At 35.6% G+C, this 25947-nt stretch overlaps 1 protein-coding gene and 1 long non-coding RNA gene across 4 annotated transcripts in view; one reads left to right on the forward strand and one right to left on the reverse strand.

Moving 5' to 3' along the window:
• The window catches only part of WWP1 (WW domain containing E3 ubiquitin protein ligase 1), a 66474-nt gene that overhangs the window by 38311 nt on the left and 2216 nt on the right, over window positions 1–25947 (forward strand). For 2 of the 3 annotated variants that reach the window (XM_074884007.1, XM_074884015.1), the window contains exons 5-22: window positions 1382–1519; window positions 1617–1683; window positions 3764–3945; window positions 6983–7328; window positions 9468–9563; window positions 10174–10348; window positions 13560–13614; window positions 13709–13793; window positions 13893–14021; window positions 14955–15027; window positions 15114–15185; window positions 16241–16329; window positions 19062–19221; window positions 22022–22155; window positions 22247–22387; window positions 22952–23072; window positions 24269–24373; window positions 25592–25688. In XM_074884007.1, coding sequence (XP_074740108.1) covers window positions 1382–1519; window positions 1617–1683; window positions 3764–3945; window positions 6983–7328; window positions 9468–9563; window positions 10174–10348; window positions 13560–13614; window positions 13709–13793; window positions 13893–14021; window positions 14955–15027; window positions 15114–15185; window positions 16241–16329; window positions 19062–19221; window positions 22022–22155; window positions 22247–22387; window positions 22952–23072; window positions 24269–24373; window positions 25592–25688 — 2265 coding nt within the window. The remainder of the gene's footprint in view (window positions 1–1381; window positions 1520–1616; window positions 1684–3763; window positions 3946–6982; window positions 7329–9467; window positions 9564–10173; window positions 10349–13559; window positions 13615–13708; window positions 13794–13892; window positions 14022–14954; window positions 15028–15113; window positions 15186–16240; window positions 16330–19061; window positions 19222–22021; window positions 22156–22246; window positions 22388–22951; window positions 23073–24268; window positions 24374–25591; window positions 25689–25947) is intronic. The other variant, XM_074884023.1, reaches the window with a different exon arrangement.
• On the reverse strand, window positions 15147–20320 carry LOC141949906 (uncharacterized). Its single transcript, XR_012630883.1, has 2 exons — window positions 19637–20320; window positions 15147–15792 (listed from the first exon to the last, which is right to left on the reverse strand). It is a non-coding gene; the product is annotated as an uncharacterized LOC141949906 (long non-coding RNA).

Genomic DNA, 25947 nt, shown 5'->3' on the forward strand with positions numbered 1-25947 from the left:
GTTTGGGGAGATAACCTGTTAAAACATCAGAGGCTAAACCAATCATCCTTTGCAGAAATGATTTATAAATATGTTAATTTAACAACTCAGTGGTAGGCTAGTTTCTTCTTTCTCTTCTTTCAGGTAGTACCATTTTCAAAAATGCAGATTGCTAAATCAATCATTCTGTAGATTTGGGAGCTTTGTGCTTGCTCCAGCGATTTAAAGTACCTTGAAATCCATTGTAATGTAGCAGTGGGTGTGTGCTAGTAACTGCTGCCCAACTACACTGTCAAACCTGCACTTTAAAGTAACAGCTTAGGGGTATTTGGCAATAGTTTATGGTAGCCTTCCCTGTTTTCATGTTTATGTTATATGTTAAGGATGAAAAAAATAAGGAACTGCTAGTTTAATGCATAGAAGTGCACAGCGAGCTTTAACTTTAGCTTGAAATACAGGAAATAGGGTGGTATATCTTGAAAAATTAATCTTTTAATCTGAAACTGCAAATACTAAAAGGCCTTAAGCATTTTAACCTGATTAATGTGAACTCACAGCTGACTGTGTTTGGATTTATGACATGTAGCTTTAACTGCTGTACTAGTAATAGTTGATTTAGAGTTATGCAGCCTTCACAGTATGTTTTACCTCTGGGTTATGTATGTCTCTACAGATGTGTGCATTGCTTCTCAGTCATATTGAATTCTTTACTGCACCATGTACATATTTTTTTGTGTATCTCAAAGTTTCTTTTGGTGAAAATAGTTTCTGATTTATTTTTTGGTTACTTGAAGTATCCTCTCTGTTACTGTTTAATCCATGGAGTTGTGATCTATGAAAATGCTAGTAAGAGTTTACTAAAAATAATGTTAAAAAATGAGGAAGGACTCTGTGCAGTCTTTGCATTTACTTCTTCCTCAAAGTGATGTTCTTTTCAGTGGTTTTTTAGAAGTAGTTTTGGAAGGTGATATGAGAAATGAACATAAGCTCTGGTTGTAGAATGAGGTTCCCCATGACTTGTAATATTTGGATGTGTGGTTCAGAAGTTGTTTGACTTCAAGCCTTCTTGTGTTATGTTAATAGTGCATAATTTCAAAAGGGCTTAGTGGAAACAGCAAACCTGGGAAATCATTAACTACAGAGTACTGAAACCATATGGATCCTATGGCATACCTATAGAATGGCCATTGTAGTTTTACAATAACCTGTGGTTAGCCAGCTCCTTAGTAATATCTATGTTGATTTGAGTCATCTGAATATCTCTCATATTCAGTTTTATACAACTAAATACACGAATCTCATATTTTGTGTTGAAAGTCTCTTTTAATGTTGTTTAGAATTTAATCTTTCCTTTATCCCTTCTCTCCTTCTCTTCCCTTACCCACTCCAACTCCATTTTTAGTGGAGAAGGTGAAAGAACAATTAAAACTCTCTTTGGAAAACAAGAGTGGCATGGTGCAAACAGGTGAACTGACAGTTGTGCTAGACGGTTTGGTTGTTGAACAAGAATCTCTTACAAATCTCAGTTCATCAGCAACCAGTAAGTTAAAATAATTAAATCAGATGGTAATATTTTGATTAAGATTTCAAATAGTTATAATAGACTATCTCTGTTGAATTTGTTTCTTACTGTTCAGTAGAAGTTCAGCAAAATGGCGAGGCTGTGCATGAAAGCAGAGATTCTTCAGCAAGAAGTACATCCAGGTTGGAATTTATTTTTGTGTTTTCCCTATATGAAGTACATTACCAAATTTATCAGTTGAAATGTTTGGACTGTTTGTGTTTTGGTTTTTTTTTTTTTTTTTAATTTTTTTGAAGGTGATAGATTTTAACTGTCAAGCCCTAAGTTATGTTACAACAGATTTTAGAAACATTACTTGTATGTTAATTGCATAATTTAGCTTGAGAAGAATGAAATTTACAACTCTGTTCTTTCTCTGCTGGTAGGGTCTGCTCTCCACTACTTTATCATTGCCTCTTGGATATGTAGCCCTCTGAACATAAAAATTCAGCTGACTGGAATTCTACTAAATGCTGCAGCAGAGATTAGGGGAGCAGTGGTTCAGTGTGGTTTTGTGTACTTATTCCATTCATTTTTTTCTGTTTATGAACCATTTCTATTCATGTCTACCAACTTGTTGCCATGTACCATCTGAGCGGAAGGAAGAAGGAAAAAAAAAAAAAGCCTAAACTGCTTTCCCCTCACCCAGTTCCTTTTTAAGGTTGCAATCAGGAATTTAAGAGACTTGTATTGAGTTTAGGAAGCAGTATTCAGAACACTGTGGCAAAGAGTTTGCCTGCTTCAACCTGAAGTGGCAAGGAAAAGGCCTTGGCTTCTCTATTCCAGCTCAAGGGCTGTCTGGAGAGAAGTAGTAGAAGATTGTTTGGCCCCTCACCACTAGTGAGTCAAATAGATCAACATTCAGATCAATTTAATGTTACTGGCCTGCTCAGTTACCTTGCAGTGAACCCCTTTCCGTTTAAGTTCTTGACACACTGGAGTGAAAAAACATATGGTTGCTCCGCTTGATTCTTTTTTTGAATATGCGGAGGTTTGTCTCTGTTTCCCCCCTGCCATGGATGCCCAGTACGAGGGAATGAGGATAAAAGTTGCTTCTTATTTTTTGTTAGAAAGGTTTGGGACTGTTAAAAGTGATTTGAAACACCTCTGCATACCATTTTGAAACAGTAGTAACAATCACTTGTTTTCATTCAGCTATTGTTGCTGGAGGTGTGGCTTTTACTGGGATCCTGCCCTTAATGTTGATATTTTGATCACAGCAGTTTTCCATAGAACTATCCAGCAGTTTTGATTTACAGTTTTAAAATTAAGACAGGAAGAAAAGTTTTAAGGTAGCTTCTGTGCATGTATTTAGGAAGCAAATTGGGTTTGTAGACTGGAGTTGAAAAGGGATACTTTAATTCTCTGTTCATACTACTCCTTTGGAGTTGCGTAAGGTAGCATGGAAATGCTGCTTCTTCCTTTCTTACTCTGCAAAGTGGGACTTCTAACAATTCTCACCTTTTTTGTCATCTGTTTAATTTTCTTTAATTTTTAGCCTCTACTCCTTGAGAAGATGGGGAGTTGGCATTGAATGTAATTTTCACAGTATGTGTCTCTGGTGGGTGGCTTTAAGCATTTTGGGATAGATTTAAGTTAAAACAGTGTGATTGAACAAGACTTTTCATTCACAAGACCTTACACTACATTTATTTCCATGTGGTCTTATAAAGACAGAGCTGCCTGTGTGTATCTGTCCTCACAATGTCTCATCCTGTCTATGCATAGAGAAGCTCATCTTATTGTCCTTTCACTGAAGGAGAGTTTTGTTACTTTCTTGTGTTATGACTAGAATAGTTTTTGGAGATATGACAAACAAAACCAATTGTTCCGCTTGCTTAATGGGAGAAAAAGTTTTCCTGCTCACAGCTGCACTTTGGAAGAGTCCCTAAGGCAGTTTTGGAAGATGTGGCAGGCGCATCAGTCTGCCCAGCTTGGTTCTAATATGTCATTAGAAGTAAAAGATAAAGTGGAAATGGAAAATCCTATCTGTTTTTAAGTATCTGAAATCCTCAAAACCAAAACTTGCCTTTTGTTCCTTAATTGTCTTGGTCTTGCACTTGACTGTTATCTAGGCTGCAAACATTGTGTTATAAGCTGTTGTGAATTTACTTCCATTTCTTTATTTGTTTCTTTAGTGTGATTTAGTGTAGGATTTGGTTTAGTTGCATAACTGTTTAACATGTTTGTAGTAACCTAAAATGATCTTTTATTTTTACCAAGATCTGCTTGTGACATTTCTAATGGGATAGACAATCAAGTACCTTCCAACTCTGTAGTACAGAATACATTCTGTATAGAAGCTGTTAATGGAGACAGCACGCCATCTCCTACTCACATTGCAGCCAGACCCAAAAATACACCAGTACCAAAACCACTTGCAGCTCAGCCCGTCAACAGCACTGGTAAGAATGGGAGAGTTATGAGAACATGTTGCATAAGGCTTTTTGATCTGGTTGAAATGTATCTGAAGTTGAGCCACTTCTTCTATACATGTTTTGTTAGGTTTCAGAAATATTGAGAGGATGTTTCTGGGCTTGATTTATAATTTTTCGTGTCTACTTCTGTGAGTTTTTCTGGAGTAGATCCATTCTTAACTTTCATACGTTCCCGTCAGTTCTGTTCTCTGAGGAAGAAAGATGTAAAACATCCAAAACTTCCATTTCTCTGTCCCAAATGACTAAACCATATTACTGCTTGTCTGGGAAAAATCAGATTTCTTTCACAATTAATTTGAGTAATTATAGTTAAGTTTATTTGCCATTAGATAAATCTGATTTTTAGTCCTGTCAGGGAACTGCTGTGCTCTGAGTTGAGATGCCTTCCATTTTTTCAAAAGGTATTGGCAAACACTAAATTTCATTTTCCTCTTAAACATTCATGAAAAGAAAGTCTTTTATTTTTGTTCCTCTGGCAAAACTTTGCATCTAATAATGACTGTGCTTTCTAAGCACTTTCTCGCTTTTCTCTTGAGAGAGATTGCAGTGATAGCAGAGGAAAAAGATAACCTTAAATAGAAATAAGCAAGCTGTTAATAAGCAGTAGAACAGAGACTGTCAAACTTTCTGTGAGAGAGTGGGAAATGTGGGTATGGTAGAAAGATAGCAGAAACAATTATGAACTTTAAAAGGTAGTAATTAAATTAGGCCTTCTCTGAAGCTTTTCTCTATTTGGAGAACTTGAATTTCATTTCCTTCTCTTTTCAGCTGAAGGCCAGAGGGCGTATACATTATTTTGGCAGTGCTCCCTTTTTCTTCAGAAGTGGAGAGATCCATTTGAAATCTGTATTAGGATAGGGTAATTGCAAAAATAATTGATTTGTTCAAGTAGTAATATTGAAGAAAACATCACTGAGCTTGCACTGAGGCACTGATATAACAGTTTTCAACTACTGTACCAGTTGGTGGAGACTTTTAAGGCAAGGCATAAAACAGGTCTCCAGCATTTTTTGATGACAGAATTTGTTTTTTCCCGTACTGTTGTGTTTAGCAGGATTGTAATTTCATGTGATGTTGCCAGAATTGCTCTTTTAGATCTAACTGATGAGGTAATCGACTGATGTAATGTTTTATAGATCTGTTTTGGAGATCAGCTTACTAAGAGCTGATGATTTGTCAAGTTATTTTGCTTCTAACTTTGTTATGTAATCCCATTCACTCTTTCATGTGGGTGAATTGAATGTTTGTTTCTTTTGTTTTATTTTTTTCAAATGAAAGCTGAAATTTTGTTTCACTTTTTTTCTATTTAAGTAAAATTCTTGCTAGTTAAAGCAGAAGTTTGAAGAAACTTGGTCAGATTGTGTGTAGTTATGATTTTTTTTAATGTCATGCTTTTTATTTGCTTGAAATAATACAAAGTCTTGACACGTCTTAATGTAGTTAACCTTTTATGTGAGCTGGAAGTAGTGATATATTACCCTGGAACAGTTGTGTTCAAAAAGCAGTGCCTTTACAGATCTTACAAATCTGCTGCTGCCTATAAGATCACGCCTATCATTATGCATAGCAAGCAAATACTTATGGCCCGGTGATAATTCCTTAAAGAAACTGACTTGCTAATTTAAATACATTGCTGATGACAGCTTTATTGTTCGTAATTCTTTGACCTGCTTTTCTGACCATCTGGAAAAGCAAGAAATTGCTGCCATTCTATACATATTGCAAGTAATAAGTAGAATCTAGCTCTTTTTTTTATTTGTGAGAACGTTATACAGAATTAAAGTAAATTAACTCTTTAAAATGATGGAACAGCATTTTATAGGCATTAGTGTAGAGTTAAATTTTGCAAATCTGTATCAGTAAGGCTATGAGTATAGAACAGTTGTATTGGCCTCAGTCCTTAGATTTGTAAGCTGATAGCATGCTGTTAAGAAAATTACTTGGAAGTCTACATTGCATATTATATTTAGTCTTGTAGAAAAAGAGTTCCAACTCTAGAAGAGGTACAAACTGATGAGCTTAAATAAAATTGTTACTGTGTGGTGTTGATTAGGGGTTCAGAAAATGAAAGCTGTGAATGATGTTGCACTGCTTTTAATAGGGGCTTGACTTTTAATGGGGATCCTACTGACTCCTGTACCTGATTTTGCTTGTCTAAGACAAGATCTTGTGCTGAAATACTGTTCTGTGAAGCACTGCAGATGATTGGTATTGATATATTGTTGGCCAAGTGGGCTTGGGAGCAATAAAGCCTTCTTAGCCCCCTTTTCCTGCTAAATCCATGCCTGCTTTAAACGTTTTATGAGATTATGTTTGCACGAGTTGGATGACATTTGTATTGTTCTTTAAAACACAGAAATTGATTTACTTTGTGATTCTAAAATAATTTTCTTCAGTCATTGAACTACGTAAGTTATGTTAGCCAAATGCTAATTTTTATATTTTAATCCAGATTTTGTAGGGGGATTTTTTTCCCAAGTCACACACAGGTGGTTTTTGCTTAATTGCAGTGTTCTTTACCTAAACTCTGAAAAAGGAAAAAAAAACAGCTGTAAGAACTGCCTCTTAGTTTTCCAAATTCATGGAGTTATTTATCTCTTAATATTTTTCTTTCATGTGATACTACTCAAGATTATTTAAGTTGATACAAGTTCAAAGTTTCAAAGCAAATAAAGCAGTACTGTTTTCTGGGAAGCAGATGGGTACCTTTTGCTAATCTAAAGAGAAGGGTGTAACATTGATTTGACCAATGTATGCAGAAACTAAGAAATTACCTTAGCAGGGAAATATAGAGAATGTCTTGCAGACTGTAAGTTTTAATCACAGCTTTAACTGAGACAGGTGCGCTGTGACTTTTTGTCATCTTGGACAGAAGTGCTGCTTAAGGCATATAGATGCAACTCAAATGTATTCCGTCTGTGTCATTTACTCCACAAGCTGATAATCTGAAAAGTAAATTTTACCAGATTCTGATACACAAATGTTCTTATTTCCCATTTCTCAGTTAATGGCGAGTCATCCGCCTCTGCACCAGAAGCTGGTGATTCTTCTGTCTCTGAGGCTCCAATAGGTTCAGTTGAAGCTCCCATGTCTTCAGACTGCACTAACACTACAGCAGAACCTCAGTCAACAACAGAAGCAACCAGTTCTGAAAGCCACACTTCTGCATTACCTGTTGTGTCTGCTGGACTAGAACCTACAGCTGCAACAGACTGTGCTCAACCTAATGCTAGAAACAGTATAGCAGCAGATGCAGCAAAACCAAGGGAATCCTCCTCCACCTCAAGTGCATCTGCAGAACCTGTAAGACAGCAGCCTGGTAATGCCAGCACAGAACCTTTGCCACCAGGGTATGTGGGCTTGATTTTAATACTATAATTATGTTTCATCTGACCAGGCATATAAAGAAACAGAAATTTAATTCTGTACTGGATTGCCGATGCAGGTCAGTTGGCTGAGACAGGGTTATTTGATCTAAAATGGGGTTTGTACTGCTGCTATAACTGGCTAGTATCTCTCTTCCCAGAAAGTAACAACTGATAACTGAATTGCTGTGACGGTATTGTGGTCTAAATAGACAAACTCTTGGGTGTTATGGATGTGAGAACTTTTCATTTGACATATTCAAACTTATTTGGGTCATAATTTGTTACTCCTTTGGTTCTTAAACTATGAGAATGTAGTAGGGATCAAAATACAGAGAAGTGAAAATTAATAAAATAGTCTAGAAATACTTGTAGGTGCTTGCTGTGTAACAATGAAATCAATAATGTTATAGATAAAAATACAGATTTTAAGTGTAGGTATGCGCTCAGAACAACTAAAAACTTTTCATTCTGCTAGACTGTTAGAAACTACTTCTGTGGTCCTAAACCTTAAATGCCGTATTAAAGATGTGCTTAGACATTAAATGAAAATATAGTATATGCTCAAATATATATATATCGATCTCAAAACTTTTTTCTAGATGCTTTCATGTTTGGGTGAAAAGATGTCTTCAGTAACTAGTTGGAAATACTGGCATTTCCATAGGATTCTACATATTAACTATTTTAGCATTTTCTGAACACAGAAATTGTTTCTTAACCCCAAGTGTATACACCTTGTGTCATTGTAGCTGATCTTTCAGAGAGCCTGTCTTGTACCTGTTCCCTCTGAAGGAGGTTCAGTAAGTTATTAGTGACACTTCACTTGAGTTTCTGTAGTTGGATAAACATGAAAACAAGCATCTAAAAAGATAGAAATATTGTGTATATATTGTTGGGGAAGAGTTACAAAGTTTTTAATTTTCAGATGCTTTGTACAATGAAAGCTCTTTATAGGTGGGAATTCCTGTGGTCATCCCCCCTCCACACACACTTTTTTAAAAAAAAAAATTAATTGCATGCTTTCCCATTGAGGACAGGATCATGAGTTGCAGGCATAGTGCACACTGTGATCAAATGCATTTCTTCATCATTCCTCCCTGATCAGATTTCTGTGGGTTGTTTTGGTTTTTTTTGTGGTTCCCTGCCCTCTTTCACCCCCCAGTCTAGTTGAGTCTCCATTATGTTTAGCCCTAGTAACACTATAACATGCTGCTGCTCCTCTCTTTATCATCTTGTAATCTTAACATTTAACCTCTTGAACTGCAGAAAACATTTGTAGGATTTTTATAGGATACTCTGTAATAGTGAGGAAATGCACATCAAATCCTATGAGTAGCAGGCAGGGTGTTCTGCCCATGTTTTTAAGAGCTAATTAATTATGTATATAAGAAAAGCAAACATATATCTAATGCTAGCAAGAACTTTAGCTTTTTGTCTAACATTTATCCAGGTTTCCTCTTCCATTTATACCACTTTTATTGCATTATGGCAGTTTTCAGCAGCATGAAGCTTTAATTGTTTATAATGTTTGGTCCTCTCTCCATCTTCAATGTAAGTTTGCTGTGCAACTAAAACTGAAGAAATAGTTCCCAGGGATATCAGGTAAAGAATTTACTAGGCTAGGAAACAGAAATACAGGAAAACCATTTGATAGCACACATTTCAGGTTCACTCTGAAAGATCCTGTTGTTTGTTGGGTATAGGGAACAGTGCTTCGAAATGTAAACTTGTTCTTTTTTTGAGAGAAGCATGTACTTGGAAATGCAAAGAATGTGTCTCTTAGCACTTTTTGAATGAGGTTATTTTAGCATCCAAGCCTTGAGTAGGTAATTAATTGAGTTTGTTTTCATATATCTTAGACAGAATTTGAAAATGTTTGTGAATATTGATGTATGCTCATTTTATGTACCAAGTCTCTTAAAGAAGTGTTCATGGTGGTATCGGTTCAAGTAGGAAGTAACTGATAACGTATTCTAGTGTGAGTTTTCTTTGGTGTGTTAGAATGAGTTTTGGATCATAGTATTTTTATTCAATACCAAGGTACTTTTTTGGCTTAGTGGGAAATAAGTGCTGAGGTAGCATTTTCACCTTGACTTACATGAAAGTCTTTTTGTTTTCAAGGTGGGAGCAAAGAAAGGATCCTCATGGTAGAACCTATTATGTTGATCACAACACACGAACTACAACATGGGAAAGACCACAGCCCTTACCTCCTGGGTAATGTAGACTTTTTTGATTTAAGCATGATAAAGGTACTATTTTTTTATTTGTTTGGCTTTTATAAGCAGCTCATTGAAACTGTATTTATACATCATATATTAAGAAATTCTAGCTTTTGATTAATTTAGAATATATTGATTGTAGCTATTGTTATAGAAATGTTGGTACTGTGTATGTCACTTGTTCTGAGCACTTGTTCAAATACAGCTACTAAATGATTTTGTTGTTCCTTTAAAACTTATGCATTAAGTAATGCACATTTGATCACCTTTATTTAGGTGGCACCACTAGGTGTAGTGCCCTGGTTCCAAACCTTGTATTTCCAGGCAAAGGGTTTTTGGTGAAACCTGCTAACATTGCTTGTGGTCACAGGAATTTACAAAGTTAAAAATGAGGTTACAGAGAGCTGAGCATGCTGTTGAAGTCTATGTTTGCTCAATGTGGTTGTCCTTCTACCAATAAAGTTGGGGTGTACTTTAGAAATTAAAATCATGCCTGTGACTCCAGTACTTCATTCAAGTACTGTCTCCGAATTTAGCATAAAGAGAAAATCAGTTATGTAATATTACTGAAAAATTTAGCTGTTAACATTTGTGTTTCTTGAAAGCTGGGAAAGAAGAGTTGATGATCGTGGGAGAGTTTACTATGTGGACCACAACACCAGAACAACAACGTGGCAGCGACCAACAATGGAATCAGTCAGGAACTTTGAGCAATGGCAATCTCAACGGAATCAACTGCAGGGAGCTATGCAGCAATTTAACCAACGATACCTCTATTCGGTAACTTTTACATAAAATTTAGAATAAGTAGAGGTATAGGTATACTTTTTGTTCTTTAACTTTTTCTAAAGTGATTTTATAACTATTCAACCATATGTGTTATGAGACGTTTGGCATCAGTAATTCAGATTCTGTTTCTGCTGAAAAATGTTAACAAAAATCATCCTTAAAGGCAAAAGTCTGTTCCCTAACTTGAGCTTTGTGTACTGCATGATACTTAAGACTTTTAATGACAGTAGTGAGAGGTAAAACTAAAGCAGTCCCTTAACTGAAAAGAAACATAAAAGCTGAGTCATGGGCATTTTGAACATTAAATGACCTTCAAAATTGTTTTAGTGATTAGGAGTCATTCATTAGTACAGGTGGCAATTCTTATACTTTGAGCTCATTTTGACGCTTACGCACTTGGTTTAGCTCTGGAATTTCCTGCATGTTTTTTTTGTTTCTCTCAGATAGTTGCTCACTTACTTCTGCCTGAAGAAAATATCATGAGTAGCTTCAGAGAAGGTATTTCTTGAGACACATTTTTCCATCTGTGACTGGATAAATAGGATGGTTGCTTTTTCATAGGAATGATGGTGCCTGCATGTCAGCGTCACTCTAAAGAGTCCATTTTAAGTATTGTACTTAGTGTCTTAAAAAAAGATCCAATCTCAGAGACTTTAAGTGATATGTAGCAGGTGTTTTAAAAGAAGTCGTCACTGAAGTACAAGTCTGAAACAGCTTCATTGGACCTAACTTTGCTCTGAATTTGACGGACTTTATTCAGGTACCCTTCTGAAGTAAAGGAGGCTGCAGTATTCTTACATTTAACAGTTCTCAGCCTCTCGTTATCTAATTAGACATTATATCTCATCACTAGCAATAGCAGAAACATGCATCAATAATTTCTTAACTCCTGAAGCTGTTTATGAAAGTCAGTTTATCTTATGCAATTAGAGAAAGATAGAATGGCTGAGATGGGAAAGGGACTGCTGGAGGTCATCTGGTCCATCCGCCCCCGCCACCTAGAGCCAGTTGCCCAGGACTGTGTCCGGGTGACTTTTAAGTATCTCCAAGGAGGGAGACTCCACAGGCTCCCTGGGGGTAACCTGTGCCAGTGCTCCGTCACCCTCACAGCAGAAAAGTGTTTCCTGATGTTCAGGGGGAACCTCCTATGTTTCTGTGTGTGCCCATTGCCTCTTCTCCTGTCACTGGACACCACTGAAAAGAGCCTCGGTCCATCCTTTTTGCACCCTCCCTTCAGGTGTTTGTACACATTGGTAACTTTTAATGCAAATCCAAGAATCACAGCTGAAACATATCAAGCCAGGAACTCTCTCTGAGCAACTTTACGTACTTACGTACTACTTTGATCAGTTGCTTAAACATCTAAGAAAACTCTTACTTTTCCTGATCTGAAGATCTATTTTGTTTTGAGCTAGATTTATTCTCTCAGGGAACATTTTTTTTTTTTAAATTAAATTATATTCCTTTCTTCATTTAATGATAACTTACTGGAAACCACAGACTCATTTCTTAAAATGTACCATCTAACCTTAGAATCGTTAAATTAGGATTTGTTTGTGAGACAGAATATACTTGAAGGAAGAGAAGAGATAACTGTTCGCATCTCTTCAGAATTCTGTTTTCTAAGGAGTGTATCACTTACATAATAAGAACTCGGTTGTTTGGTTTTTGGGGTTTTTTTGTTGTTTTTTTTTTTTTTACTTTAGTGCTGCTGTATACTTGTAGAATTGTTAAGGTCAAACTACAGCTAACTTTTCTTCCTCTAGTAACATACCAGGACTCTGCCTATATAGCAGTTTATAAATGAGATTGTAACTTATTCTTTGGGAAAAAGTGAATGAATACTTTTAATGAGTAAGAGAATTTTTAAATTACCTTGAATGGTCAAAGCTAAACTAGTGAAGGAGGAAAAGTAAATAGGATATAATTATTTTAGTTGCTTTTATTTTTACCTGGGTTAATATACTGTACTCCTTTTGGTATTGAACCTGTCTCACCCCATGCTACTGCCTAGTGTTCTGTTAAGTATACATTAGCCAGCAGTCACACACAAATCCTTGGACCCATTAAGAAGATCGGAAATCTCTGAGTCATGCCACCATTCAGTTCTTTAGCAGACAGCATTTTCTGTTGTACGCTATTCTTTTTATACTCACCACAGAGAAGTCTTTGGTTACAGGGTCATTGTGACTGTATAGTTTCCAAAAGCAGAAAAGGCTAACTGCATTTGCTGCTGAGATAATGGTAATTCTCTGTTCACATCTAGTAACTGGTGGCTGGAACAAAGGGGGAGCTTGATTCTGAGTGTAACTATTGCATTTTCTTCTCATCCTTGATTTGTTTCTTTTTCACAGGAAAAGTATTATAGCTTTTTTTTGCCTGAATTTGCTGTTGTAAGCTCTTAAGTGGATTTGAGATTTTTGGATTGCAAATGCTATATAAAGCAGTATTAGTAGCAAGGTGATCTTTAAGATACTCTTTGGAAAATGTAGATTGGTTCCCATATATCAAAATTCCATTCTGCACAAAAAAAAAAAAAGAATTTTAGTGTCCAGAAAATCAGAGCATGGATGCTGCAGTCTGGGGAATTTCTGCCTTTTACATTTTATTTTTTCCATGCTTTGTATTCTTGAGAGCTACCAGGGGACTTCTGCAAGGTTACAGTATATTATGAGCTTAGCATGGTTTTACATAATAATTTAATCCGGTTTTTTACTTTTAACCTTATTGTATGTTGGTATAATTTTAACCATCCTCATATTTTAATGAATTCAGCTGCATTTGCAAAGAGTGACAAAGTCTAAAAATAGCCAAACATCTAGGGAAGACATTGAGGAAGCAAAAAACCCTATGTTGGCAGTAATCACTGTGCTTGGAAATGTTTATTATGGTAAAGCATGTTCTTAAGCAAGAACATTGTGCTTATCTGCTTATACATGCTTCCGCAAAACTTCTATGAACTGTACCTCTTTTAGACCACTGGCTGTAGGAAGCAAAAGGGAGGGTACATTGAGTTGGAAACAGTGGAGGCAAGTGCGCAAATCGTATCTTATTATCATATAATCTATGTTTCTTCACAAAAACAGATTAAAAATGGCATGATGTTTTTTCAGAATGGGTAGTCTTCGGAACTAGTGGTAATCTTAAAACACATTAAGGAAAAAAATATGAATAATATTTGGCCTAACTTCTTTTTAAATAGGCTTCGATGTTGTCAGCAGAAAATGATCCACTTGGGCCTTTACCACCAGGTTGGGGTAAGTTAATTAGCTGTTGATTTCAGGAAGTGACAGTTACAGAAATTTGGAATGCAATTATTGTATAGTGGGTTTTTTTCTTTTTTTTCCTTAGAAAGGAGAGTGGATTCGAACGATAGGGTGTATTTTGTAAATCATAACACAAAGACAACACAGTGGGAAGACCCTCGAACTCAAGGGTAGGTGTGTATATTGACTGTGCAGATAAAAAGATCTTGCTTAATTCTTATATGTCGTGATATGGGGGTGAAAAATACTGTCTGCAATTTCTTCTGCAGCTTACAAAATGAGGACCCTCTTCCAGAGGGCTGGGAAATCAGGTATACCAGAGAAGGTGTCAGATACTTTGTTGACCATAATACAAGAACCACCACCTTCAATGATCCTCGTACTGGGAAATCTTCTGTGTAAGTGAGAAATTAAATATATTTTTTTAAACATTTTAACTTGTTATAGTTTAATAATGTAGTCTTCTCATACTGGAAAATAATCTATACTTTTAGCTGGAATTGAGCACTGAATTGTGAACAAATTGTTGTCCTGTAAATTTAATGTATTTGAAAGCTTTAATTGTTAGTTTATCTATGACACGCTTTGCCATACTGCTCTAAGGTTCAGTGGTTTTTATACACTTTTCAAATACCAAGATAGTAATTGTTTTATAAATAAAGAGGGGAAGTGAGGTAAACTTGAATATTGGACTAATGGTAACTAATAGTTAAACTTTTAAAGAAACAGCAAATGATTGTAATGAGTATTGCTTATACTTATACACCCCCTAGCAACATTAATGTCTAAACAAAGTAGTTCTAAATACTTTCAAAAAAATTTTACATGCAAATCTTTTAAAAAATAGTTTAGTCAGAAGTATTTACCCAACCTATGGTGGCTGTCTTAATGTCTTTTATGTAGGGTAAGGTTTACTTCTGATGACTTGTTGATGGCCTTTCATTCAAAGAGTATTGTAGTAGAAATTCCTTCATAGTTCCACAAGCAGCTGAATTTATGAAGCCTAATTTAGCAGTCTTTCTCTCAGTGAAGACAATAAATTAGATGTCTGTCCTTTAGCTGGCTTGTAAATTTTACAAGATTGATAGGGATTTGAAATCCTCTAATCTCTACCTTTCTCTCAAATTTGATAAAATGACTAGCATCTTAAAAAAAAAACCCAAAGGGTAGGGGGCATGGAAGGAAGACCGACTGACCAAACCATCAACTGCATTTTGTTTCTTATGGTAACAATTTTTGTGTAGTTTTGATATCTACATGTTGTTGTTTAGCATTGAAAGTACTGTTTGATGTCTGTATGGTTAATGTATCTCAAATATATTTCCTTACAGAAATAAAGGGCCACAGATTGCTTATGAGCGTAGCTTTAGGTGGAAACTTGCCCATTTCCGTTACTTGTGTCAGGTAATGATTAAGTAACTACTTTTTGAAACTATTTGAATTTACATTTATATGTGCTGCCTTTTAACGTTACTGCCTTATGATTACAGTCCAATGCACTGCCAAGTCATGTGAAAATCAATGTATCCAGACAGACTTTGTTTGAAGATTCCTTCCAGCAAGTAAGACTGCAAAGATTGTTGTGTTTGTTTATCAAGACAAAGCATAAGAACAAAAATGGTTGTAGCCAGTTCAGACTAATGGTCCTTCAGGCACAGTAATTTTGCTCTGGTATTAGCCAAAGGGGGATTCTTAGGGAAGACTGTAAAAACAGAAGTAATGTATATAATACTTGTACCAAATGATCTTTCAGCTCTCAACCGTTTACAATTGAAATGCTTCTTGAGCTTGATGTGGTTTCTGGGTATTTTGTTAATCCTCAAGGGACTCCTCTTCTGTGAGCTTGTCTCTGCTCCTCTTGTGAACTTTTTGCGTCTACAGTGTTCTGTGGTAAAGAGTTCCATAGCTTAACCACATCGCATACTGTTATCAACCACGTTGGATTTGCTTTTCTGATACTTCTGTGTGGTTATATACATTACAAAATGTTGTTTTCTCCAGCTAAAAGTGGCGTCCTCCTTTGTCCTTCAGAAGTTAAATCTGTGTAATTGAAGCTTACAGTTCTTGAGCTCTCGAGTCTGCAGCCAGTGTACATTCCTTCCTTCTTTTTCTGTGACAATGAAAATTCTTGCTCCTGTCACCACATCAAAACTTCTTGGGAGGGATTCTCTATAAGTAAAAAGTATATTATTAATGAAAGTATATTACACTTACTTTGAATTAGAGTAAATTACTGTTTAAAGTGATTTGCCTAAACCCAGAAATCTGTAATATATGAGATGAAATGCCTTTTTGCTTATTTTCCTTTAATGATAGTGAATGCCTCAGGAAGAGTATCAGAACAGGGTAACCATATAGTGATACTTTCCAGATACGCTTTCCCACTTGCTAGCAGTCTGCTGCTCAAGGATTTTAAGTCTGAATTAGTATTTTTGTGTGCAGTTCACTGATTGCATGTTCCATGAGATGGTCTAATTGCTTGTCAAATCTGTGTAGACATTTGACATATATGGCATTTCTGTATCAATTAAATAAAATCTGAATAAGAATTGACAACAAGAATTGTATTGACAATGCATAATTTATAATTTATTACAATTTTTGGGGTTTTTTATAGATTATGGCATTAAAACCCTATGATTTGAGGAGAAGATTATATGTTATATTCAGAGGAGAAGAAGGATTGGATTATGGTGGCTTGGCAAGGTAAAAGAAAATTTGTTCAAAATAGTTTTTATTTTTTTTAATAGCACTCTAACCTTGATTTCTAATGTTATGCTCTTGGCAAAGAAGCTGATTGCTTTTGTAGTCTGACCCTGGTTACCTTTTTAGTTCCCCTTAATGTATTAAGGAGGTGGAACTAGCAGCACTGGCTATTGTTGTGGGTTATAACCTTCCATTAGTAAAACTGTGGCCTCAGATGTTGAGTTCTCTGACAAAGATTGAAATTTTTTAATGCCAGTTAATTGTTCTAGACTGAGTTATTTCAGAAACTTTCTATCACTTTCCTGGAAGTGGGGGCTGTGGTAGAATAAGGTGTTTTGCTTACTTGGAAAAAAACAAGTGAACACCAGATTGGGGCTAATATAACAGAAAGGACATAAACAAGAGGAGAGCAGTGCAGGCATGAAGTAACAGCAGATGAACAGACTGTGTAGGCTGTGCAGGAATGTGAAAGAGCTAGACTACAAGTTTTTCTAGAATCTGAAGTGGAGCTCAGAGGGAAAATCTGGTAACAGGAGAACCGTAGACAAAGTTTGTTTCATCTGTTGACCATATAGAAGACATCCAATCATGGGCAGTAACTGACTATTGCTGCCCGTGATTTGACTGAAATGCTACTATTAGGATGAAAATTTCAGTACTACTGCAGATCCAGGGAATTAGAAGTAGTCATAGGTGGCAGAATTTTTCTTGTTGGTTGTTTTTTGTTTTTTTTTTTTTTTTTTGTTAATGTAAAGGTGTTCTGTTTTGGTTTTGTTCTGGTTTTATGTAGCTTACTGTGTTAAAATGAAATTCAGTGAAAATGTGTAGTATTTCTCAGTAAGGAAGCTTGCCTCTGAAGGTTGAGCTGCTTTGGATATGTGAGTAGTTATGCTTCTGAATTACAGTATCGGATAGGCTTTTTAGGGGGTGACCTCAGGAGGAATCCAATTTTTGCTTTGCCTGGGTTTCATTTGGTTGGTGTCCCTATCATGATGGCCCTAGGCATAGGATGGGAACCAGGAATGGTCAAGTAATGTGTTCCAGAGAAACAAAGTATTCCCAAGAAGTGATGTTACAGTAATTTAACTGAAGAGTGTAAGTCACAGAAAGTAGCAGAATAAATAAATAAATAATATGTAAGTAGCATAATTTCATAGTTTTAGGAATAAGCCTTACCCAGGGTTTTGTATGTGAAATTGAGAAGCAGCAAGGATCTCATTGTAACTTGAGCTGAGAATTCTTAAGTGACACTGAGTAAATAAATGTTCATGTACTGACTTGCTAATATAATATTGCATTAACACAAATATAGAAAGCTGATGCACTTGATTTATCACCTGTCTTTCATCAGGCTAAACTCAGTGTTCCCTCCAGATTTTTACCTTGTGTTTAGCAGGACCAATCTGACACTATGTCCTGTGGCTAGTTTTAGCTGTTGATGTGAAAAATTCATTGCTTTTGCAAACTTCTTGCTGATGACTGATTTCTTTGATTTCTCCCTTGTTACCTGGCATTGACCTAATCTAAGTGCCTGTTAAATTTGAAGCTTCTATGCAGTTAATATAATTGTCTCAGTATAAAACTTGCATAGAATGCTGTACAACAATCTCATGCTTATTAAAAAATAAACTGTCAGGGTTATCATATCCTGGCTGCCTTTCTCTGTTTGCGCTTTCTACTTGGCCTTTGGGTTGGAAGCGTACTGGAGCGAATCATGATCCATGACTTGAATTTCATAGAAATGTTACGAGAAACATGCCAGCAAACCTCTGATTTCTATTCCCTGATCTCAGGTAAATATAGGGATAGAAAAGATGACTCTGAAATGTGACAGCTGAAAGGCAGCCAGGATGGAATTCAGCCCCTGCAGTTGTTATAGGATAGACTTTTACCTTTTTTTTTTTTTTTTGTGGCTTTCCCCTAAGCCTGGTTGTTCAGTTCCAAGCATTTAGGGCCTGATACAAAAACTTTTGAGTATATATGACTGCTTCTGAGGTCTCTGATTATATACAAATACTATAAAGCAACAAATATTCTAAAAATCAGCTATCCTAACACTGAAATACCAGATTCTAGTATTATTTGAGGTCATCTGAGTTGGAACCTATGGAAGTGGTGAATAACATGTATTAGTTAAACTTCAACAAATAGATATTTTCACATTGTCGTGTCCTGTGGGCTTAACTGATGCCTGGTAATTCGTTAAACCACAGTAATTCAGTGTGTGTTCTGCTGTCAGATTGGGAAAGCAAATAAGATGTGCTGTGGTTTGGTTTTTTTTCTTTTGTTTTACCTAGGTTGTTTATAATAAGAACTGCCCATGGAATAATCTGTAATTTTTTTGACTAAAGATTTGAATTGTATGCAGTAAAGCAGGCATGAGAAGGATAAATACTGTGTACTGGTTGAGGCAAGGACTCTGTAGGCAAAAATCTTACTAATACGCAGCTAAAACCTGTGCTATGAGATTGTGTTCGAGGTGACAATCTTAACAATCATTTCTAAACTTTGGAAACCATGACTTTCTAACATTTTCGTTTTTAATAATGGATTTTTTTATATTTAAGAAGTATATAATGCCATATTTTATTCTGTGATTTTAATACAACACTGTTTATATTATTTTTCTAAGTTTGCGTATATTTTGACCATTTTGCTAGTTACCTAAGGGGAATGGTGATAAACATCTGTATTTGATGGTTTTTATGTGTATACATGTTTTTTTTCCTTAGAGAATGGTTTTTCTTGCTTTCCCATGAAGTACTGAACCCTATGTACTGCCTATTTGAATATGCTGGCAAGAGCAACTATTGCCTGCAGATAAATCCAGCATCAACAATCAATCCTGACCATCTTTCATATTTCTGTTTCATTGGGCGCTTTATTGCCATGGTAGGTTAGATTTTTAAGGTTTTATTATTTGCTGTAGCTATACGTTTATTCCTGAACAGTATTTGTTTTTACAGTTATTAAAGGTTATATTAATCTCTTAGAAGTGGAAGATTAAGGCATGTAAGGTTATTGAGCCAAAGTATTCCCTGAGAGTTAAGTATCTTACTCAAGTTTCCTGGGATAGTGATGAAAGATAATATGACATTCAATATAATATTTTATTTTTATCAATTGGATGTGTGTACTTCATGCAAACTGCTGTTTGATTGAGTGTCTGAATACTGATGCTCTGAAAAATGTGACTAGCATTTTCAGAAAAAGGTTCCTCAGTTAGACTTGTATTTGACTGTATTTGAAAAAAATGAGTTAGGAATGTTTTGCGGAGTACACTGAGCCTTAATTTAAATGTACGTACCTGCATACAAAGGTCAGATACTGAGGACAGCAGAAGCTGGCAGGGAGCTGATTCTCTGCCATCGGGTTTCTCTTAGACTAAAAGCTGATGAGGCATGTTGTATCATTTCTTCTTCTGGTATCACTGAGTCAGTTTTCTATAGTAGACTCTGTCACATTTCTTTCCTTCCATGTAGTGATACGGTCATCTTTCCACAAAATCATCATGATGTCTACAGATAGCCCTCAGCAACATCCCTGAACATGGTGAATACTGAATCCAAAAAGAGTAGATAAAAATGCATTTTCAGATTGTAGGGACTGATGTCTTCTCCTGTTGTTCAGGCTTTTTGTCTGAAATTAGAATAAATGCAAGCAAAGTGTAACATAAATGGAAGAATGCTTTCGACTTAAAATAGGTTAGGTTTGGGGGCTTTCTTGGTTTTGCTCTTATAGATGCTTCTTGAGAAACAAGTTTGTTCGGTTTTGATGATAACATCTCTGATTTCAAGGATTTTACAGCCAAATTCCTCTTTTCTATGCTGTCATGAAAATTTATTTCATTGGGTTAACACTTTTAATAGGCTGCCAATGTTTTTCTTTCTTTTAGAACCCTCAGCAAGCTGTAATGCCATTTAGCAGGAAGACGTGATAAGGTCAATTAGGTGCTAGAGCCAAATTCTGTTTCTTTTAGTCGGTGATTTTTGATCTTGTGCATAAGACAAATCCATAATTGAAATACTAACTTTAGGAAAACTACTTCATAAAAGTACAGATCATAGAAGAGAACTTTAAGTGTTTAATGTAATTAAAAGAGAGACTTTTCTTTCCAGAAATATTTTTGTATTTTTATTTTAAATTCTCTTTAAGGATGGGGGGGAGAGAGACGTGTATAATGGTTCCTAATGTGGTCACTTGTAAGGTTTGAATATATTCATGGTTTATAATGAATGGTACTTTCTGCAGCACTTCCTGGGATACCCTCTAGTGGCTTAAAATAGCTCAGGTAATAATAATATAAGTGGGAATCATTTTAAGGAGTCTAGATAGGCTTTTTAAGTGCAGTTATAGTTTCTGACCTCACAGTTTAAAATAGTTGTGGCTTCTTTTTGTTTTAAGTACTGAAATAACCACAGATGTTTTTGTCTGAAATGGGGTTAAACATAAAGAATACACATCTTACTCTGTAACAAAAAGCTGTTAAATGAGGTTGGCTGAGGCAACTTTTATATTTTGCTGATTATCATAGACATTAAATGAGATGATTTAAGATACTTTGGCAAAAAGCAGGAAATTGTATGGCTCAATGTTGCACTTGACATTTAATTTTTTCTATTTCTATCAGCTTGCTTTCCCATGAGAAGTATAGACTAGTTTAAAAATAAATAAATAAATAAGGGCCTATAAGAGAATCTCTTTAAGCTCTCCTAAAGCAGAAGAAAATGCATACTGAAGTAGGCCTTAGGGGGGAAATTAGAAGTTGGGAAACAAGATAGAGCCTTGCCTTTTTCTAGAGGAAATGGGCCATTACATTGGCTCTTCTGCTCATAGAATTTCAGCTATAAGGAAAGACAAGCAATGAATGCCATACTGGCCTATGTTTAGGATGATTTTTTAAAGAGGTATTTTAGTGAAGAAAGTTTCCCTGATAAGGATGAGGGGAAAAAAAATGTTTTCATAGTTATAGCTGTGCTCTGTGAGTTCTCAGATGCGCTGAGTCAATATAGAGGTTAACACTCGTGTGTGTGTGTAATGCTGTGGTTCAGTAGTAGAAATTAGCTTACACCCTTGGTGCATGTGTGGTGGGACAAGTGTGACCATGTTAGGGTTTTTTTTTTTTCAATTTCATTTTTGCAGTAGAAGGGAGAATCTCATTTCTCAGTTCCGTTACTTATAAAGGATGTGATTCCCAAAGCTCTTTCCAAAGCAGTCTGTGATTGCATTTTTAAACTGTTTTTTATGAGCTGCAGTAGTATTGTGTAAAGGATGATTTTGCAGGATGTATGTATACAGTAAAAGATGGCAGCAGTACTCAAGTAGGATGAAATACTGTGATCAAGTATGATCAAATAACACATGGTGCATATACCTATCCACTTAATAAAGAGGAAACTTAGTAATTTTCTCTTTTCATAGACTTCATCCTTTTATGAGAAGCTTTTTTTTTTAATCAAATAATTTCTAAATTGTAATGATAACATATGCTTGGATAAATTTTGTTGATTAATCATTTTTTTTCCTTCCCATTTAATGTAATGTTTTGTTCTTTTTAAATACCAAGCTGCTACTGCTACTTGGTGCTTTTTATTATTTGAAGGAGAAAGGATAAAAAAGAATTCAAGTCCAGAAATTCTTCAATAATTCAGTAGTTCCATAAACACTAAACAGACTTTTTTCTGTTCAACAGGCATTGTTTCATGGGAAATTTATTGACACTGGTTTCTCTCTGCCTTTCTACAAACGAATGCTGAGCAAAAAACTTACTATTAAGGACCTAGAATCTATTGATACAGAATTTTACAACTCCCTAATCTGGATAAGGTTTGTAGATTTATTTTTGTGTGTGTGATGTTTTATGGATTTTTTTGTTTATATAGAATGCATACACTTTTCTTTTTTCCTTTTCATTCAGGGATAATAACATCGAAGAGTGTAACTTGGAAATGTACTTTTGTGTGGATATGGAACTCTTGGGAAAAGTAACCTCACATGAGCTGAAATCAGGAGGTTCAAATATCTTGGTAACTGAGGAGAACAAAGAAGAATATATTGGGTAGGAAGGTGTAGAAGTTGAAAAAAATGTTCCATATTTCTTCTGTTGCTCTAGTCTTGCTCATATCCTGCTTACAGTATATGATTTTCTTTTTCTTTTTGTTTTTCTATTACTATGTAATTATTGGGACTATTATTGAAATGGTATCTTGGTACACTTAATCTCTTGGTACATTTTGATCTCTCCTATTCCTCTCTTTGCTCTCCCCCAAACTAAATTAGTTTTCAAACTAAAGCAAATTTTGCCATAACAAAATCATAATGCCCAAGTAGCATTATTTTTATGAAAAGGCTGCTGAATTTTCATTAGTGAAAGGTTAATAATAATAATTTTTTTTTTAAACTGAAATGGTAATTAAGTACATCTTACTACTTTTACTGTTGTCTGAGTTTGGAAATTTGTGATAATATAGTAAGTCCCTTATAGTCTAAGGAATCATACAGTGTAAGAAAGTAAAATTGGAGGAAGCATTACCTCATGGGAACACACACAGAGTCATACATGTTTGAACTTCTTCATGTTGAGTTCAAAGTGATGTTTAATTTATGGTTTTTTTCATCCCAGGCTAATGGCTGAGTGGCGATTTTCTCGGGGAGTTAGAGAACAAACCAAAGCTTTTCTTGATGGTTTTAATGAAGTTGTTCCTCTACAGTGGCTACACTATTTTGATGAAAAGGAGCTGGAGGTGAGGTTTTCCGTTCAACATTTTTTTACCTTTTGCAAAGGTAATACATATGGGATAATTAAATGGATAGGTCAGCTTGTATCTCTCATCTGTGGCATGCTGCATTTGATAGCTTCTGGAACATGGAGAATTTAACAGGAGCAGTAAGGGTAAATTATGGTGAAAGCCAGTATCTATTGAATTGGTGTTTTGTGGTCTTCAGCAGATGGGAATTTTAGATTCCATCCCCAGTATTAAAATATGTTTTGCAAGTTTCTATGAAAGGATCAGAGTATGAGATCACAGAGGGATCTATTAGTCATAGAAAACTTTTTCCTCTGTGGTAGATGGGTAGCATTACCTTGTTACAGATGGCACAGAAGTTGATTCTGGTGTATAGTGATCCCTTAGTTTCACATGCATAGTCTAGGGATAGGTTCTAAGGTTATTACACTTATGAACAGAAAGTTGGATGAACCGGCAAGGTTTGAAACTGAATTTTGCAGATCCTCAATATGTAACCCAAGGGTTGGTAACAGGAATTGCTTGCATGCATCATGTTTACTTGATCAATCGGCCTGACCTATGAGCAGGGACAAAAGGCTCTGTAGTGCTATATTTATTTATTTCTGTGAGACCTGCCAAGGTTCCCTGTATATAACGAGCAGTGTTCTGAAAGCTTCTTAAGTTAAATGGGAGTTTTTCCTAAGAAAGGACTTTGATCTGTCTTATTTACTGTTCAGTTTTCTAGGCTTTGCGTTTGGCACTTTCAGCTTTCATTGCCTCTTGTAATGAGTACGCAGACATATACTTTGCAGTGTGTTTTATCTTTACTAGTAGTAGCAGTAGCAGTAATAATAATCATCATCTTGGAATATGAGGCAAGGTTTTAAAGGGAGAGGTAATATCCTCTTTAATATAAAATTTCCTTTTATGGGAAAGGTAGTATCTTTTATTATTGAATTACTAGTTGGAAGAAACTAAGTTTCTCATATGCAGGCTTTTAAACCACTTAAATACATAAACAGCTTTGGAGGAGTTCTGTAAACTTGGGATAAAAGAAAATCTAACTGTGGAGTAAAATGAAAAAATAACCAGTCCTTTTTTGGGAGCAAGAACTTCTATTTTTGTTACTGTGTCTCATACAAGATAAAAAATTAACTCTTAATTCACGTGTATAGACATGTATATTGTCAGGTAATCATTCTCTTTTCTAGGTTATGCTCTGTGGTATGCAAGAAGTTGATTTAGCAGACTGGCAGAGAAACACAGTCTATCGTCATTATACAAGGAATAGCAAGCAGATTATATGGTTCTGGCAGGTATGTTGATCAGTAAAATTTCTGACTTCTTTAGATTTGTTTGTAACACAAATGACGTGGAGTAGAGGGATGCCATCTGAATGAAGGTTCTCACTGCTTCCTTTCTTTTTTGTTTTCAAGAGAATGAAAGGAGGATTACTGGTTCTTAGGGAGCATACTTGAGTGTGGGAAGTGGCAGATAGATACCCGCATTACATTTGGATGGCTGGGTCATGAATACTTTTTCTATATCTGGTCCTTCTTATTGATTATACAGTGATAGAGTTTTTTGTATTCTTAGCAGTGATCTACCTTCTAAATGTTCTTATATGTAGTACATCTGCAGTGCCACATATTATTTATGACGGTTGTCATATTAACTGTGCCAGTCAAGCACTGACTGATTATAACTCACATTTTAATGAAGTTGGCTAAGAATTATTTTCAGAAAGAAACCTCCTACAGGCTCCCAGTTTCTGTGAATTTCCGTAAAGAGAAGTCATAGCTAGGCAGTTCCTGTGTTGTAGAGATGCTTTTGACAAAGTTCCTGTAAGAAAACGATGCAAATCAAGTATTTTCTAGCTTATTTGTATTGTCAGAATAACGTAAGGTCTGATGATATGGTCTCTTTTTAAGAAGCTTGGTACTGAAAGAATCTTATCCAGAAGTTCAAGTAACTTGGATATGATTTCAGCATTTATAGAACAAAAATATTAATTTTGTTATCCAGGTTTTTCTGAGTCAAAATTGTAGTTGTATCAATGCCTCCCCTCTTACTGAGATGTTCTCCATCTCCGCTCTCTCTCCTTCCTTTTCCCTTACCCAGTGAATTTCCTTACAAAGTGATGCAGCTGCTATGGATGGTGTTTTCTGTCACTGAGGCTGCCAAATGCCAGGAATACTTCAGTCTTGACCAGAGCTTGTGGCTAGGCTATGGCTGTGTTTAATCAAAATGGTGATAGTCTTCATCAAGCATTGGCTTGATTTATGTTTTAGTGTAGGATAAAGATTACTATTTGCTGTTCCCAGCCTTCACATTGTAACAGTCAACAGTGCATATAATTTGAAATCACTGTCTTCTCCCTTGACACAATTTTGCTGAAATCAGGAAAGGTAAACTGTTGTCAAGGTGGTGTCTTTTTAAATGGAATTAGATGACTTTCACAATCTCGTGGGGTTTTTGTTTTTCTCCAGCTATGTTAAAGATTTTTATTAAGTAATTTGAATTTCTGTGCCTAGTTTGTAAAAGAAACAGACAACGAGGTTCGCATGCGACTTCTGCAGTTTGTCACTGGCACTTGCAGATTACCACTGGGTGGATTTGCTGAACTTATGGGTAAGTAAAAGGTCACCAAAACTTTTATACTGGTAACTGTTCCATTTGCAAATGCACCATGCTGCAAGTGTACAGACAGAAGGAATTTCATGTACATCCACTTGGATCTAGAAGGGCTTTTTATGTCAGAAATTCCATGAATACATTTATAAATTATTAGGAAATTAGCTCATTTCTATGAGAACGTTCCTATACATATAGCATTGAGTAGCACCTGATGAGCTCTGTTTGCCGTATCTGAGTTGTGTCTTATGTCACA

Source organism: Strix uralensis, chromosome 1, assembly GCF_047716275.1.
Source record: "Strix uralensis isolate ZFMK-TIS-50842 chromosome 1, bStrUra1, whole genome shotgun sequence".
In the NCBI taxonomy this organism is placed as follows: domain Eukaryota; kingdom Metazoa; phylum Chordata; class Aves; order Strigiformes; family Strigidae; genus Strix; species Strix uralensis.